Source organism: Colias eurytheme, chromosome 23, assembly GCF_061535395.1.
Source record: "Colias eurytheme isolate Ceu_HAF_F1 chromosome 23, ilColEury1 Martin Lab GWU primary, whole genome shotgun sequence".
Taxonomy (NCBI): Eukaryota; Metazoa; Arthropoda; class Insecta; order Lepidoptera; family Pieridae; genus Colias; species Colias eurytheme.
Window position 1 is genome coordinate 4,775,771 of NC_143002.1, and position 16,139 is coordinate 4,791,909.

Here is a 16,139-nt window from a genome sequence, read left to right on the forward strand (position 1 = left end):
GTGGTTCTATTCTCTTCTTCAGCTTGCGAACTACAAGAAATGCTACAAGACCTAAGCAACGTCAGCCTTGAGGTTGGACTAAAAATGAACAGGACCAAGACCAAAATCATGACCAAGATCAGAATGACCATCGATAACGAAGATATACAATATGTCCAAGAATACATATATCTCGGACAAGTACTCTCCTTCCAGGCAAGACAAGATCGCTAAATCACAAGGCGAATAGAAAATGCTTGGAGGAGTTTTTGGTCCATGAAGGAACTTTTTAAAGGTGATCTCCGTATCAACATCAAAAGAAAGCTCATGGACATGTGTATTCTTCCTATCTTGACTTATGGTGCGCAAACTTGGTCGCTGACAAAGGAACAAAAGTCCAAACTGAAGATCTGTCAAAGGGCAATGGAGCGAAGTATACTGGGTGTTAAATTAACAGATCGTGTTCGAAACACCGAGCTGTGCTCCAAAACTAAAATTGCCGATGTAGCGCAAAAAGCCGCTTCGTTGAAATGGAGTTGGGCAGGGCACATAAGTCGCTTCGTTGAAATGGAGTTGGGCAGGGCACATAAGTCGCATGCTGGACGAACTGTGGGCCAAGATAACCACTTTGTGGAGCCCAGGAACAGATAGAAGACGTCGCGGCAGGCCGAAGAAGAGATGGCGAGATGAACTTGACCAATTTAAAAATGACTGGTTTTCATTAGGACAAGACCGCGATTCGTGGAAGCGACTTGGAGAGGCCTTTGCTCAGCATTGGAACACGACAGGCTGATACAATACAAAAAAAACAAAAAATACAACCATAGGAAACTTATAGCATATAAGGTTAGACAACCAATCAGAGCCACGCTTGAGGCGTGACACGAAAATTCGCGATGCACGTGAGTCTGACGTTGCCAGATAGAATAAATTTGTTAAAATAATGCAGCAAAATATAAATAATACTTTATATTTTTATTTTTTTGTCGGAACCGGGAGAACCGGGTTTCATATTATTCAGACCCGGTTCTCAAGATCATCAAAAAACCCGGGTTTACCCGGGTTTTTCGGAACCGGGTAAACCCGGGTGCATGCCCTAGATATAATAAAGTAAATAAAGAATTGTGTAGAGCTACTGACAGAAGATAGTTGGTCCAAAGAATCAATCTAAGCATTTCCAAAGAGTCGCAGTGCTAGTTGTCTCATAATAATAATTAATGATAACTCAACCAATATACCCACTTACATTACATAAAGCATATTATGTTATAATAATTACTCTTATGTTTCATATTAAATGCTACAAAGTACAAACCAAATTACCAATTTTTCAAGTAAATAACGCATTAACAGCTCTGTATAATTCCCAAGTACGGGTCAAGTTTACGCATTTTTTTAGCGACTTTTTATACCGGAGCGATGCGAGATCATTAAAAGAGACCCGTTTCGGCACTTTTGTGGGCCAAACGAATAAATTCGGACGGTAGCGACCAACATATTATCAGACTAATTAATCGGTTGGGTTTCATGGGCGAATTTTAAACGTATTTCATGTTGATATCTTTATAAAGTTTCTAAATAATGGCCGAATTAGCTGGCCCCTATTTTGCTTTATTGGTGGTGGTATTTTAATAATGCTTTTAAGTTTTAGTGTATGTTGTTGAAAAGCAAAATGTATTAAAACTGTCTCGATGTAGATGTAATACGATACTTAGTATAGACATGTATAGAGTTCTATACAAATTTATATCAATATCTGATATATCTGCAAAGAATAGCGCTAGAATTATGGAAATAAGTATGAAACTAGGAAATACTACCAAATATTATATACACAGTAAGTAAGGTTTCGAATTAATTATATTTCTCACATGAATCAGGATTCATAAGTGAGTAATTGCACAGAATAGTTAATAAGGTAATTGATACTTATCCAATCATTATTTTCGTCTCATCATCTTTCGATCTCACTCCTGTCCTCCTGCTCCTGTCCATAACTATTCTCTAATCTGTGTCCTGTCTGAAGTTAATTAAATCCTGACAAAATATCATGTTTGCAGTACAGACATACTAAACTATAGGTATTTCTTACATCCTTATTTTATTTAACAGGAAACAACTCTACAAGATAATTGTTTGTTTTAGAATAATAGAAGTGCCTGGTTGTGGCCAATTATGACCCAATAAACTTTTCATTTTATACGAACAAAAATATTCTTGACATACCTAGTTACTTTTATTAGGTAGTAAGGGTGGGTACCTATATTAAATGGATATAATAGAACTTTATACAAAAAGTTTTATCGCAAATATTTCTCAAATAGGTATCTTCACCAGCAACATTTCAAAATTACTCCAAACAACCCTTACTAAATCAAAAATACCTTAAAGACTCCAATTTCAAACTAAATAATCCATAACACATTATTTAAGCGATGACAATACAAGATTAATGATGCCAATAAAATCCTGCTCCTTCATAAAAATGCATTCGAGTTATTAATTCATTTTTTATATTTTTATGGATAGAAGACATTCCGGCGATTAAGGATACGTTTTTTATACATTTTTGTATCATTTGCCACACTCGATGATTTTATGTTAAACTGAATGCCTATAGCTATAGAATGTGATATTCTTTTTTACTTACCTTATAAAATAGGTGTAGTTTGTAAATGTGTGTAACAGACTTAAAAAATGTCTTAGAGTTCTTGATCTTGAGGCAACTAGTAGATACGTAATAAGATATTTAATTTTATTTATTAGCATTCGAATGCTTTATAAATGAGCATTTTTAGAAGAATAGAAATAATTCTCACGCATGTTTGCATCCCGCCTCGCGATCGAAAATTTATTTGTATTCTTTAAAAAAAATCTCAGATAGGATTACTTTTCTTTTTCTTCTTCTTTTACTATTACAGTACATGAATATGGAATAATAATAGTGTAAGTACCTTATAAGTAAGAAGACTTATTTAACATATACAACGAACATAGAAGTCTGCAGAAAAATACATGAAATTTAATACAATTTCACATCACATCACTTTTCAGTCTCCAACGCTTTCATATGCGCCAAATAAATAGTCCACACAAAACTAGCGGCGCTAACGAAAACGATGCGGTTCTTCTCTGACACAAAGTAGAAGTTAATTGTCTGCGCTGTCGGCCAGAACACGACGCCAATCTTGTATGTCGGCCAGAATTTTTCTCTCACTTCATTGATACACGATTTCAGAGGCTTTTGTTCGAGCAAACTCATGCCGAAAAAGAAGTAAGCCATTGCCGCTGGAGAGTATGATACCTGAAGATTAAAATAAATAAAGTATTTTTTAGGAAACTACATGTCAAGAATTAAATTTATATTTCCTGAGAATTCTACATTTTCTTCGGTGCATAAGTAATTCCACACATCAAACATAGAGCTAGAGCAAGAGCATTATTTTGTGTTGTTTTAGTGTAAACGAAAACTATATTCAGTGTTGTTCAGTATTAGAACATTGCATAGAATCTTTTCGGACGCACTAACGAGGCCCTAAGAACAACGAAAGAAAGCTCTACGCCTGTAAGTAAAAGAATTGCGACATAGTGGGGTTAGAATGAGCATTCGCTCGTTTGATATACGTGTAAATGCACCGTACCTACATTTATTTCGCTCTTTACATGTTCTATTTATATTTATTAATATACTTACTTAAATTAAAAATTTACAATCAATTCAGTAAATTGAGTTCATAATAATTTATTTACGCATGTAAACAATATTTCCGTTATAACTATTTTACTTTATAGTCATTGCCATTGCCCACATGCATTGTACTTGTAGCTAATAGCAACAACCAACAGCATTACTCTATCATCATCTTATCTTAATCTTAATATCTTAATACTATTATAATATAGGCGAAAGTTTGTAAGGATGTATGGATGTTTGTTACTCTTTCACGTAAAAACTACTGAACCGATTACAATGAAATTTAGCACACATATAGAGGGTAACTTGGATTAACACATAGGATAGGTTTTATCCCGGAAATCCCACGGGAACGGGAACTATGCGGGTTTTCCTTTGAAAACGCGGGTGAAACCGCGGGCGGAAATCTAGTGTATAAGCAAATAAGCAACTCTTATACTAAAATACCTGTTCAATAACAGCTCTTTTAATCGCCGTATACAGCGTTTTCCTCTTAAAATATCGGCTCGAAAACTTCAACCAACCATAAAACACTGGGGCCATACAGAACGTGCCGAAGAAGCTGTATCTCGCTGCTCTATTCCAGTCAGCATTTTGTATGGTCGTACCGTTCGCTATATAGTCCTGGGCTATGCTACAAGTAGGCCATATTATCGCATATGAGACCATGCCACGGATTAAAGGAAACTGTACGGGAAGACTTAGAACCTTTGTTATTATGCTACTCATTTTTCTGAAGATAATTTTGACGGTGAGATGTGAAACTTTGATGCGATGACTACGCTACGTCATGAATGATAGTTATCAGGAATTTGATATTTTGGTATTGACAAATTGATTGAAGGCTAAAATCACAGGGTATTTATTTACGTTAAAATATATAATCTTCTTGGTTAAAATGCTTATAGGTTTTAAGTGGGTTTCAACCACAGTTTCAACTCTACCGAAAACATAGAGCCGTATTGATAAATATGTATATATGATATTAATAAATATATATAATATTATGTAGGTACGTATTTATAAATCTGCATTTCTATTTTCTACACATAAAACTTTCCGATGGATGAATTTGTGAAAATACTTGTTACCTCTTAATAATTAAATAGATGACTATTGCACGCCTCATAAGCGAAGCGTTGAGGTGGGTACTACTGTCACTTCGCGCAAAACATCTGATTTTTCAAACTTAAAATGTCTTTATGTATCATACATTGCACTTGTAAGATAATACATACACACACATATTAAGAAAAAACACTATTTTTAACGTTCATGATATTTTTGATGTCATTTTTGTTATTTAAACTAGTTGAAAAACAGTTTAAAAAAGTTCTGTCTTGGACGTCCGTGTGTCTGTATGTGCGGATCCTTTTTCTTGTTAACACGATAGCGACCGAAATACTTTACTAATCGAGTTTTTTTTTTTCTCTTACGCTTGAGTATGCTCAGGAATAGAACCCTTTCATTTTTCAGGGTCTGATTCGATGTGGTTTAATTGTTATTAAATAAACAAAAATAATAATTAATAAATATTTATTAAAAAAAAATTATGAGGATTTTCCAAATTATTACAGTGGTTTCATAGAGTTATCAATAGAGACAAAACATTCTGACATCGATTCGCTCCATCCCAGACTAAGTATTTACTATTTATAAAATTACACAAATCATGTCACATTTATATTTACTAATCGTTCCAAAAGATCTGAGCAGTGACCACCCATCGAGACAAACGATTAGAACAATCGAATTATTCGATTATTTCACTCGAGTGAATCGATTCAGCGCGGTGATCGTCTTTGCGATAGATGCAGTGATTCGGCAAAAATGACGCGCGTGCGGCCGCGGCAGATGATTAGTCAATTAATTAATTAATCAGATATTGTTTAAATATTTGAAATTATAATCGTTCTTGAATTGATTGGCATTATTTCGTGGCTATTTAAATGTTTGTCATATATCAAAACAAAACTAATTGTTTATTTATTTTATTATTATTTATTATACTGTGAGTATGTACCTACCTATTAGCAATGCTAATACATACTCTTAGGTGTTAATACTTCTCTTCAAATCTTACTAACACAAAAATTTAAAAGTACCTACCACACGCAAACTCGGTCTGTATGCCTACACATCTGAAAATTTTCAAAGTTAATTATTATTTTGAGAAGACTTGTCTTCAACATAAAATCTAAAATAGCGCCATCTATCGAAGTATAACGAGGACTATTTTAATATTTGGTTATAGCGCCATCTAGAACGTCGACTTGTGATTACAATAAAGCGACATCTATCTAAATGTAAGTAGAAGTCACAATCAACTACTAACTAGTTCTACTACTGATCACTAGAGGACCCATTAATCAAATTTATTTAAAAAATAACCATTAGGTGGCGAAAACAGCTACATACGTTGCGGGTGCAAAATTCTTAATAAATTTATTATTGAAAAATATCTCCACCCGTTAGTTTACACACTAACATAATTTTCTTAACATTTTATAAATCGTTTTCCTATCTGATACTAGATGGCGCTACTCTGTGTGCGACCATTTAATTTATTTAATGTTGATCGAGTAGTGATTCTTCCTTGACTACCATTTATAATATTATAATAATAATAAAAAAGATATTTTACAAGAGTGAAATACATAAATAGATATAAATTTTATATTAATAATTTAATAATTTAAAAGCTTCACTACATTTCACATTTATTATTTATTTTTATTCGACCTGTATTTATTAGTATTGTTCCAAATGACATCCTTACAATAATTTACATAGTAAGTTGAAAAATAATAACTTTCGTTGAGCGAAATCATATTTAGAATTTCAAAGGTTTCAGAAGCAGTTTGCAAATTTTATGAACACGATTGCTACAGTGTTCGGTAACAATTAAAAGCTAAAAGAATCGTTCTAAATCTTATTATATTTCAAAAACATTATTTTTAAATTAGCTTTCAGTCCCTATAACAACTTATAATTACTAGCACCATTAAATCCCACACTTATTGTAAAGTAGAACATAAAAATGTATTTTTATTACATCGTTTGACACAAACTATTTAAAAAATTTTGACATTTCAACCAACAGGCCGTTTTGTTGACAAGTATGGTTTTAACCTGTTTTAACGATGTGCTAAATACTTCAGTGTTATATTTTATTGTAAACAAGAATTTTGAAGTTTTTTGGCTACGGTGCTTTTTCAATAATATTTACTTTGCAAATTGCAAGTCAAAGTTACCAAAGTCTTTTAAAAAACCATTGGATTATAAATGATATAAAACAGTCGCTTTACGAAACAGATTTTGATGGTTTTTTTTTTAATAGATAGAGTGAAGAGAAAGGTTTTAGTAGGTACTTGCATAATTTGTTAAGTTACTTTTAAGTTTTCTTTAGAAAGTTTTGAACAAAATATTCGTTTACATTTAATTTTGTCATAACTCCGTCTCACCACATACGACTTTCCCTTATTCCGAAAACTAAGCAAAATAACATCAAACCACAGGACACAAGAAAAAAAATAACGGAAGCTCTACCTATTGTTTTTTGTCCGTAGAGATGTCCAATTTTATTGTGCTGTAAAATTTAAGATTGACAGATTTTATGGTTAAATGTGTTAATAATGAAAAAGTTCGTATGTTCAAAATAAACATTTGAATGATTTTCCTATTAGTAGTTCTGAAAAGACAACCTATTAGTTACCTACCTACCTAACTACTGTTATTTAAATCCTAGTAGTTACCGACCTACCTAACTACTGCTTAAAAGCATTTTTGTAATATTTTTCTTTTTACATTTAGGTATATACCTTTTCATTTTTAGCACATTTTAAGTTATAAATAAAAATAAAGTTATTATTTTTTTTAATAATATTAAGATCATTGTTGTTGTTTCATATGTAAGTACATTTAAACGGTTTTGACTGAAATTGAATGGCCCCACAGAGCGAAGCCTCTCGAAGTAGGTAATTGCAGCGCGAAGCAGCTGGGTCAGTGTAGACGATGATTAATTAATTATTTAAGAGAAAATGCAGGATATACCTACATAATAATTAATAAATTATTGTTCTTTACAGAATGTTTATCATCTAATATTATAAATTATATATATAATATTATGGCCCTATGTTTTCCTTTTTGATAATATCTACCTAATTATTATTTAAAAAAATTTCAATCGATCTTCAAGGAAATGTGTTTTGATTGAAAATACAAACAAATGTTATATTAGTCGTAAAATAAGATAAATTCATGTTGTGCATACGCCAACTCATATTTATAAAACTGTATAATTTATGTAACGACCTTTTGTGATCCTTAAATAAAGAAATGAAAATAAAATAAAACTGAACTGCATTAAGATTATTTAGAAAAGCTCCATATAGAAGTCTATACCTACTAGTCTTTAGGCAGCGTAGTCACTTCATCCCTTCAATACTGGCTCTAACTACCTACCTATCGCAAATATCTAGTGTACTAGATTAGTCACACAGATTAGTCAGCATTCAGGAATATAATAACAGAGCCGCTCATACCCATTGATATTATTATCTTATTCAGTTTGAGTTATTATCGGCGTTTTCTAAGATTCCTAAAACATATAGATATGTAATAAGCTACAGCAATTAATTCTTATATGTATTGATAAATTATTGTTATTGTGTTATAGCTAAAATAAAGATTTTTTCATATTTCTTTTTCATCTTGGATTATGGAATTTATTGCAATATTATTTAATTCACGATAAATGAAATAAATAAAAAATAAATAGAGGTCCCGTGATATAGGTAGGTAACCTCTATTTATTTTTCCTACGGCATGTTTCACAATCACTAGTAGGTTTTATGAGACTAGGTAAACATATACAGTCACGGAAATTGGAAAATTTTCCATGGTGTATTGGGGTAGAGTTGGTTATAGATATGCGTTATGTTATAATTAAAGTGAAGATTTACCATAACACTTAGATGGGGAAAATTAATTAATTATTAACAGGCATAGTATTAGCACAGACTAATAATAATATACTACGGTATTAGTAATAATTAGAAAAAATTCGATCACAAGGCGGGACTCGAACCCGCATCCTTTCTCGCCAATCCGGGGCGGATGCCTAACCAACTCAGCCACTCGTGACCGTGAAATTTATATTTATAGAGCATTTGAATGCAGTAAAACCAAAAATATCAAATTCAGGCATAGTAATTGTTTTAATTTTACTCTTTGTAGGTACCTACTTACCGCAAGTACGCTATCATCATCATCATCGATATTACAATCCTGTATTATTACTTCTTCCCTAATATAAACAAACATCACCTTTGTAACACCGACACAGGAATATTGCGACGATGTGTTGAAACATTATAAACATTCGTGCCATCGACGTCTCTCAATAACCGCTTCAATAAATAAACTATAAGAAATATGTGGTTATTTCTCGTTAATAGTATTAAAAATTATGAAGTGCTAGAACTGAACTCTTTGGATATTTTGATGAAATCACAAATTTGAATGTAAATTACTAATATGTATATATATATAGGTATGTAATTTGTCTTATTTTTAAAGTAGGTATTGAAAATTCACGTGAATGACAAACAGATGAAACAAACTTTTTTGTTTGGAACAAACATGATTGGAGAAAGCTCTAGCTTAGAGCGTGCTAGAGCTTAGGTACTCTCGTAAGTTCAAATTCAAATAACATTATATATTTGCAAGAATATACGGTCTACTTCTTTTTTCTTTACTTACCTATTCTAACTTTCTGAAGTGTGAAACAACTTTTTAGTAGGTACGACACATTTTAGTTTTACTTTTTACTAGGTACTTAAAGACTGATGACATGAAAATAATTTTGCTAATGCATTAGGTAAAAAAAAATAAATACTTAGTTGTACCTCTAAATTAATTATGGACTTGTAAATTGCGTCCAAGGCTTAGAATAAACATCATTATATTTGCTTGAAAATAAAATTACTTTTACAGCTTGTTTCAGATTGTATTGTAAGTATTTTTGTTAAAATTGTTCAACAACTTAAACCTAATTAATCGGTGAAATAATAATTGGTTGTTTTAACACAAATTTTGTTAATAAAATGCCTAATACATAGGTAGTAACAAATCCTAAAATTATGAGTATCTAATAAGACTTATTAATAAGAATACAAAATAAAAGTTTAGTTTCACATTAATTATATTGTTCCTACTTATCCTAAAAAAATCAAATACGACAAATCACCAACGCGTTAATTAATAAATCTCCGAACAATTAACAAAATAAACGAGACGCGAAGTTCACAGGCAAATGATATCATCCATTTATTTACATTTCAACCAGCCCTACACAGACAGAGACACACATACCCAAAACCACATGTGTAACAAGGACAGTAAACACCCCATGACCACGCCCACAAACCAGCAGGCATCGGATTGGTTTCGAATCCCAATCACATTGACCATCAGTCTCCCACTGCATGTGCTCAAAACCACAACACAATTAAAGTGAAATGAAAGTGTGAAAATGAATTACGAACAACACAACGAAGTGTCGACCTCATACAACAACAACAACCTGAAGCACAACAGCTTTAACGAGTGCAAAAATGACTTCTTTTACCCGGAGTGTGATAAAAAGGACGACAAATACTTTCGCCCGAAAGTCGAGGATACACAAATGAATTCGTGTTTGAGCACACCGTTCTCCGTCAAAGATATCCTGAACATAAACCAGACGTCGTATTATGAACAGAATGACGTTTGGAAACGGGATAGGGAGCAGAGAGGGCAAGACTACGAAAGATTATACCATCAGAGCAGCTATTGTACCGAATATTTCAACCAAATGTACCCAGCGCATGCTAATGTTGAGTATTGGAACCCCGAATACCATGAAAACAAAGTGGACGAATACTATAATAATTATAATTATTGTCAGAATGTATATCCAAATCAGGAACAGTATCAAATGCATGTACAAATGCCGCCTAAATTAGATAATATGGATGTCATACCACCTGTTAATCCTGGAGCTAAACTCGATAAAGAAATGCCCATTTCGGGCATTGGTTTGCCACCAGCTTATTTACATAATGTGGAACCAAAGTTCTCTGCAATGTCTAGGAAAACGAGTAAGTAGTTTAACAATTCTTATGTAGTCAACTGCACGTAAATACCCTGTATAATTTTTATTCCATCGTTTACATATTTTATTAATACAACCTTGTTCAATCACTAGTTTGTTTATGTTCCCAAACGACTAAAAGAAATGTTTATTATTGAATAAATAAATTAATTAAAAGCTGTTTTTATCACGAGTTAAAATAATTTAATAAGATGGCTCTAACATCTTACAAGTCAAATATCATCATCTTATGTTATCCTTAAAATATTTGTTTAAATCATACTTATTTCTATCAACAGAGACGCCATGCCCCGCAAAAGAAAAAACGAGAGACAAATCAACAAAGAGAAAACCACGCATTCTGTTCTCTCAAACTCAAGTACACGACTTAGAAGTGAGATTCAAAGCCCAGAGATACTTGACAGCACCCGAAAGGGAACAGCTAGCGAAGAAACTAAACCTCACTCCAACACAAGTGAAGATTTGGTTCCAAAACCGACGGTATAAAAGCAAAAGAATAAAATCACCAGAGGTAACAACATCCACAGACGCTAAACCAAGCAAAAGCTTTGGTAGAAAACTATTTAAACCAGAGAGTAGAGACAAAGTCGGTATGCATAATTACGAAGGTTTTAAACCTGACATGTCAAACGAACTAAATCCAGGCATATATTTCGATGATAGTGTAAATTACGGAGAGAATGAAAAATACTACGGTAATCGTTTGCAAATAGACGAGACGGTTGGAAGTACTTCAAATTTCTATGTACCAGAAACTTTACCTAAAGAAGATATATATAAAGAAACAGAAATGAAAAAGTACTTCCCAATCAACTATGTTTGTTAATTACGTGTTAAGACTGACTGATAGCCAAAGAGAATTATTTTGTTACATTTTTTGTTACGTATTTGCAAGTGCAATTGATATTTTGTATTAGATTAAGATTAAGTAATATGTGCCATTTTGTAAATAAATATGAAAGACTGAGGTTCTTGTTTTATTGATTGTTGCGTTATTATGATAAAATATGTAAAATAAAATGTCCTAATTTATTGCAATTCCAATAGCATATTCTTGATGATTAAAATTTAACATTTAGATACGTAGATGGTAAAGTACAAAATTGTAAAATTGTAATTAGGTAGCTATTTTTCATTATTCGAGTAGACTGCAGGGCATTTCATAAAGCTAAAAAATATATGAAAGCTTTAAGTTTGATGTTTAAAAATACTAAATAGTAATGTTTTTTAGCAAAATGATTACATTTACGGAACCGGGACGAACAGCTAACATTTTAAATGGATTCCTATTATCCAAGGAAATAGTTTAATAATTAAGTCTATATATAGACTTATCTTACTGTGACTGGTTCGCCCCGGCCTCTCCCGTGGTACGTTTTCTCTCCATAACAACCATCCTCGTACCTACTTGAAGAAATTTTATAGAAAATCGGTTCAGCTGTTCTCGAGTTATGCGCTTATCAACACATTTTGCGATTCATTTTTATATTATAATGATTTTAAAATAAGTAGAGATTAAAATTTTAATGTCTCTACCTGTTACTCTATATAAATAAGGGGGCTTGAAAAAACTTCATCTACCTATATTAGTTTTTATTGCTATACTAGCGGTCCGCCCCGGCTTCGCCCGTGGTACATATTTACGTTTTCTCTACATAAAAACCATCCTCGTACTTCAAGGAATATAATAAAAAAAGAATTATCGAAATCGGTTCAGCCGTTCTCGAGTTATGCGCTTACCAACACATTTTGCGATTCATTTTTATATATAAGAGATCAAATATAATATACCTACTTTTTTGAAAATGAATAGTTTTTGGAAATAACTTTAAAGCCAGTATATAGGTAATAAGATATAAATAATTGTGTGAAAATTGCAACAAGTAAACATTCATACACTTTAAAATATATATGTACATGGAAAAATAATTACAACGGTACGATTTTTTTTATTTGGAAATTTCAATTAAATTTATATAATATCATCAGCTTCAATTTTCTTTGAGAATAAGGTACTTTGGGTTATTGGAATTTATTATTTGAACTTCCTGGAATTTTAAGAAGATACTATTTTTAATATTTTTAATATTTACCTATTTTTAATGACGCTACCTACATATTTTTAACTAGCTGCGCTTCGCGGTTTCACCCGCGTGGCGCCTTTCCTGTTGGTCTTAGCGTAATGATACCTATAGTAAAGCCTCCCTCGATAAATGGGCTATCTTACACCGAAAGAATTTTTCAAATCGGACCAGTAGTTCCTGAGATTAGCGCGTTCAAACAAACAAATAAGCTCTTCGGCTGTATAATATTATAAGTATAGATGAATGAATGAATTTATTTACCAAAAAAATTGTTTTTCTGAAACCAAGATAAAGAGGACCTTTAAAAATAAGAAAAACAGACAAAAAGCACCAGGTATATAGTAATATCTCTACATTTTAAACATACTTACATTTCATCTTTTCAGGATTTCAATTTAATATGTACATATTTGTATTAAAATTAACTTATTTCATAGTAAAACATTCAAATAAAATTACACGCTCATTACAAACAACCTGTTAAAAACTCCCGCCCATAAAAATACAGACAAAGCTATTACTTAATATTCGATACAGATAAAAAATAATACATTTACCGCAATATTTCAACTTTTTTTCTGTTCAATTTGTAGAGAAAGTTTTTATCTATATTGCTACCATACCACACTGATCTGGGGTTGGTCTTTGGCAAACGGGCGTTATCAATAAAATTTAAATCAGTAACTAAATTATGAACAAAGTGAAGGCAATGCGTTAATATTGCAGTTTTTGTTAAGTAGAGCTTTTATCATCCTTCATTTTCCCACTTTTACCATTGAAAAGTACGATATCAAACTTATCGTTTCGTTTTAGTACCTACATTCAGTAAAAATTATCATCTAAATATAAAAAAAAAATCAAAATTCAAAATTATTTGAAATAAGTATGAATTCTTCATCGAAATATCATCATTTTATATCAACGTTAATATTTAAAATGTACTTTTTAATTGCGTTTTAAAGGTAAATGAATTCTTAAATTACCCTAACTTACCAAAAATATTAAATTAACATATCTACAAATATTCAATAAACATTGCGGCTATACATATCTTGCTGAAACACAGCGTTCAAAACGTCGCGTTTCAAACGCCCGTCTACCCATACACACCCTCATCTCCATATATGCGCCGGCGCCAAGCAGATAAGACATTGATACCAACACGTGTCTGCACTGGGAACCGAACCTGTGGCCTATGGGAATTCAAACCACCTGTTTTTAAAAGCTTTGAGGTAAGCGTGCGCCCTGTATGGAAATGGGTCTTAAACTTTTTTGTTATTGTTAATTTAGTGGTATTTAAATTTTTATGGATGCTTTATGGGTATTTAAACTTATTAATTGCAAATAAATGAGTGCCATTTTACTGTGTGAAGGACTGATTAAAACATGTAAGAAGTCGTAAACATAAACGATAACTGATAAGAGACAATCAATTTCGGCTCTACATAAGTTCCCAAATAACAAACCCTTTTTATCACTAAATTACAGATGGTAATAAAAAAGATGTGTAGGCACTCGGGGACTGGCACGGTAAAGCTATTGCATGCTATGCCTTCAAGCCACACCTCCGCGCCCGTCCCCGTGGGGAGCGTGAGGTTTTTCGTTACTAAATTTCTGGATTCGGTCCCCGCGCTAAAGGCCCGCGATAGAAGCTATGCAATAGCTTAATAATAATAACTAAAAATAATTTGGAAAATCCAAAAGTGCACGCCTCATAATTTTTTTTTAATAAATATTTATTAATTATTATTTTTGTTTATTTAATAACAATTAAACCACATCGAATCAGACCCTGAAAAATGAAAGGGTTCTATTCCTGAGCATACTCAAGCGTAAGAGAAAAAAAAAGACTCGATTAGTAAAGTATTTCGGTCGCTATCGTGTTAACAAGAAAAAGGATCCGCACATACAGACACACGGACGTCCAAGACAGAACTTTTTTAAACTGTTTTTTAACTAGTTTAAATAACAAAAATGACATCAAAAATATCATGAACGTTAAAAATAGTGTTTTTTCTTAATATGTGTGTGTATGTATTATCTTACAAGTGCAATGTATGATACATAAAGACATTTTAAGTTTGAAAAATCAGATGTTTTGCGCGAAGTGACAGTAGTACCCACCTCAACGCTTCGCTTATGAGGCGTGCAAAAAGTAATGCTCATTTTCAATTTAATAGGTACATAAATTAAATAACAAACTCTACGATCGGAAAGCTGCAAAGAGACAACGCTACTTATTGCGTCGCGTCGCTTGCGTAAACAGCATAGGTAAAAAGCTTCGACTAGAACTTATGAACAGTTTTCGGTTTTCCACTACCATTCTACCTGTGTCTATATTCATTGCATAGATTATCCATGTGGAACTAAATTTTTATTCCGCAACATGTATGTTTCATATAATTATTTGTATTTGGGTATAAATCAAATCATCTTCTGATTCTTGAGCGACAACTACGAACTTTGTATTATGGGCCCGTACCAACTTTCAAATCAAATAATCCAAGAATCTAACTGCGTAACTGAGCTAACAAATAGTTTGTATGTATGTATGTATATATGTACCTACGAGTCCATTTGAATAATAAGAATAATTACATAGTTCCGTATGATAAATGCGCGCACGTGGATGTTTGATGTATTAATATCGTGGGGCTTTTAAGGTTATCGCTTGGGAAAGGTGATCTGGCCCGATAGACCGACACGCCGACCGGTACACTCAGATGCGTGGGTGGTACCTAGCTATTATATTCACAAATAATAAAAATAGACGTGTGTCACTCGGGGACTGCCGCGGCTATTGCATGCTATGCCTTCAAGCCACACCTCCGCGCCCGTCCCCGTGGGGAGCGTGAGGTTTTTCGTTACTAAATTTCTGGATTCGGTCCCCACGCCCAAGGCTCGCTATATAAGCTATGCAATAGCTTAATAAATAAATCTTTTCAGTCAGCTGTAGCTTTGCCCCGAGGTTAACCCGCATTGCGCTCCTATTAGCACGAGCGTGATGATGATTTTGACCCGACCTGTTGGTAATATTCATGCAAAATTTGAAGTAAATCCATGCAGTACTTTTTGAGTTTAGCCAGAACATACATACAGTTTTGACTTTCTTTACGATGTTATTATATTATGTACCCATAGATAGATTGCTAATATAGTAAGTTAGCATTGCATAATAACTCAAAAAGGCCTTTTTCTCGTAAGTACTTAGTACAGCTATAGT

General features: G+C 32.6%; 2 protein-coding genes across 2 annotated transcripts; one reads left to right on the forward strand and one right to left on the reverse strand.

The window, feature by feature from the left end:
- Window positions 1–3,022: 3,022 nt before the first annotated feature.
- LOC149898270 (mpv17-like protein 2) lies at window positions 3,023–4,408 on the reverse strand. Its single transcript, XM_090115277.1, has 2 exons — window positions 4,121–4,408; window positions 3,023–3,283 (listed from the first exon to the last, which is right to left on the reverse strand). Exons 1-2 carry the CDS (start codon window positions 4,400–4,402, stop codon window positions 3,023–3,025), a joined length of 543 nt encoding a protein of 180 aa, XP_089971403.1. The 5' UTR covers window positions 4,403–4,408.
- Window positions 4,409–10,175: 5,767 nt separating this feature from the next.
- On the forward strand, window positions 10,176–11,743 carry LOC149898271 (uncharacterized). The gene is made up of 2 exons (XM_090115618.1): window positions 10,176–10,818; window positions 11,111–11,743. The coding sequence occupies exons 1-2, from the start codon at window positions 10,212–10,214 to the stop codon at window positions 11,656–11,658; spliced, it is 1,155 nt and encodes a 384-aa protein (XP_089971744.1). The 5' UTR covers window positions 10,176–10,211; the 3' UTR covers window positions 11,659–11,743.
- The last annotated feature ends 4,396 nt before the right edge of the window (window positions 11,744–16,139 follow it).

What these genes read in the sequence shown, in the direction of transcription:
- LOC149898271 (XM_090115618.1), top strand. Translation starts at nt 10,212, where the DNA reads ATGAATTACGAACAACACAACGAAGTGTCGACCTCATACAACAACAAC. An exon ending in TGCAATGTCTAGGAAAACGA is followed by an intron (nt 10,819 to 11,110) that starts GTAAGTAGTTTA and finishes TTCTATCAACAG; the next exon opens with AGACGCCATGCCCCGCAAAA.
- LOC149898270 (XM_090115277.1), bottom strand. Translation starts at nt 4,402, where the DNA reads ATGAGTAGCATAATAACAAAGGTTCTAAGTCTTCCCGTACAGTTTCCT. An exon ending in AAAGAGCTGTTATTGAACAG is followed by an intron (nt 3,284 to 4,120) that starts GTATTTTAGTAT and finishes TTTAATCTTCAG; the next exon opens with GTATCATACTCTCCAGCGGC.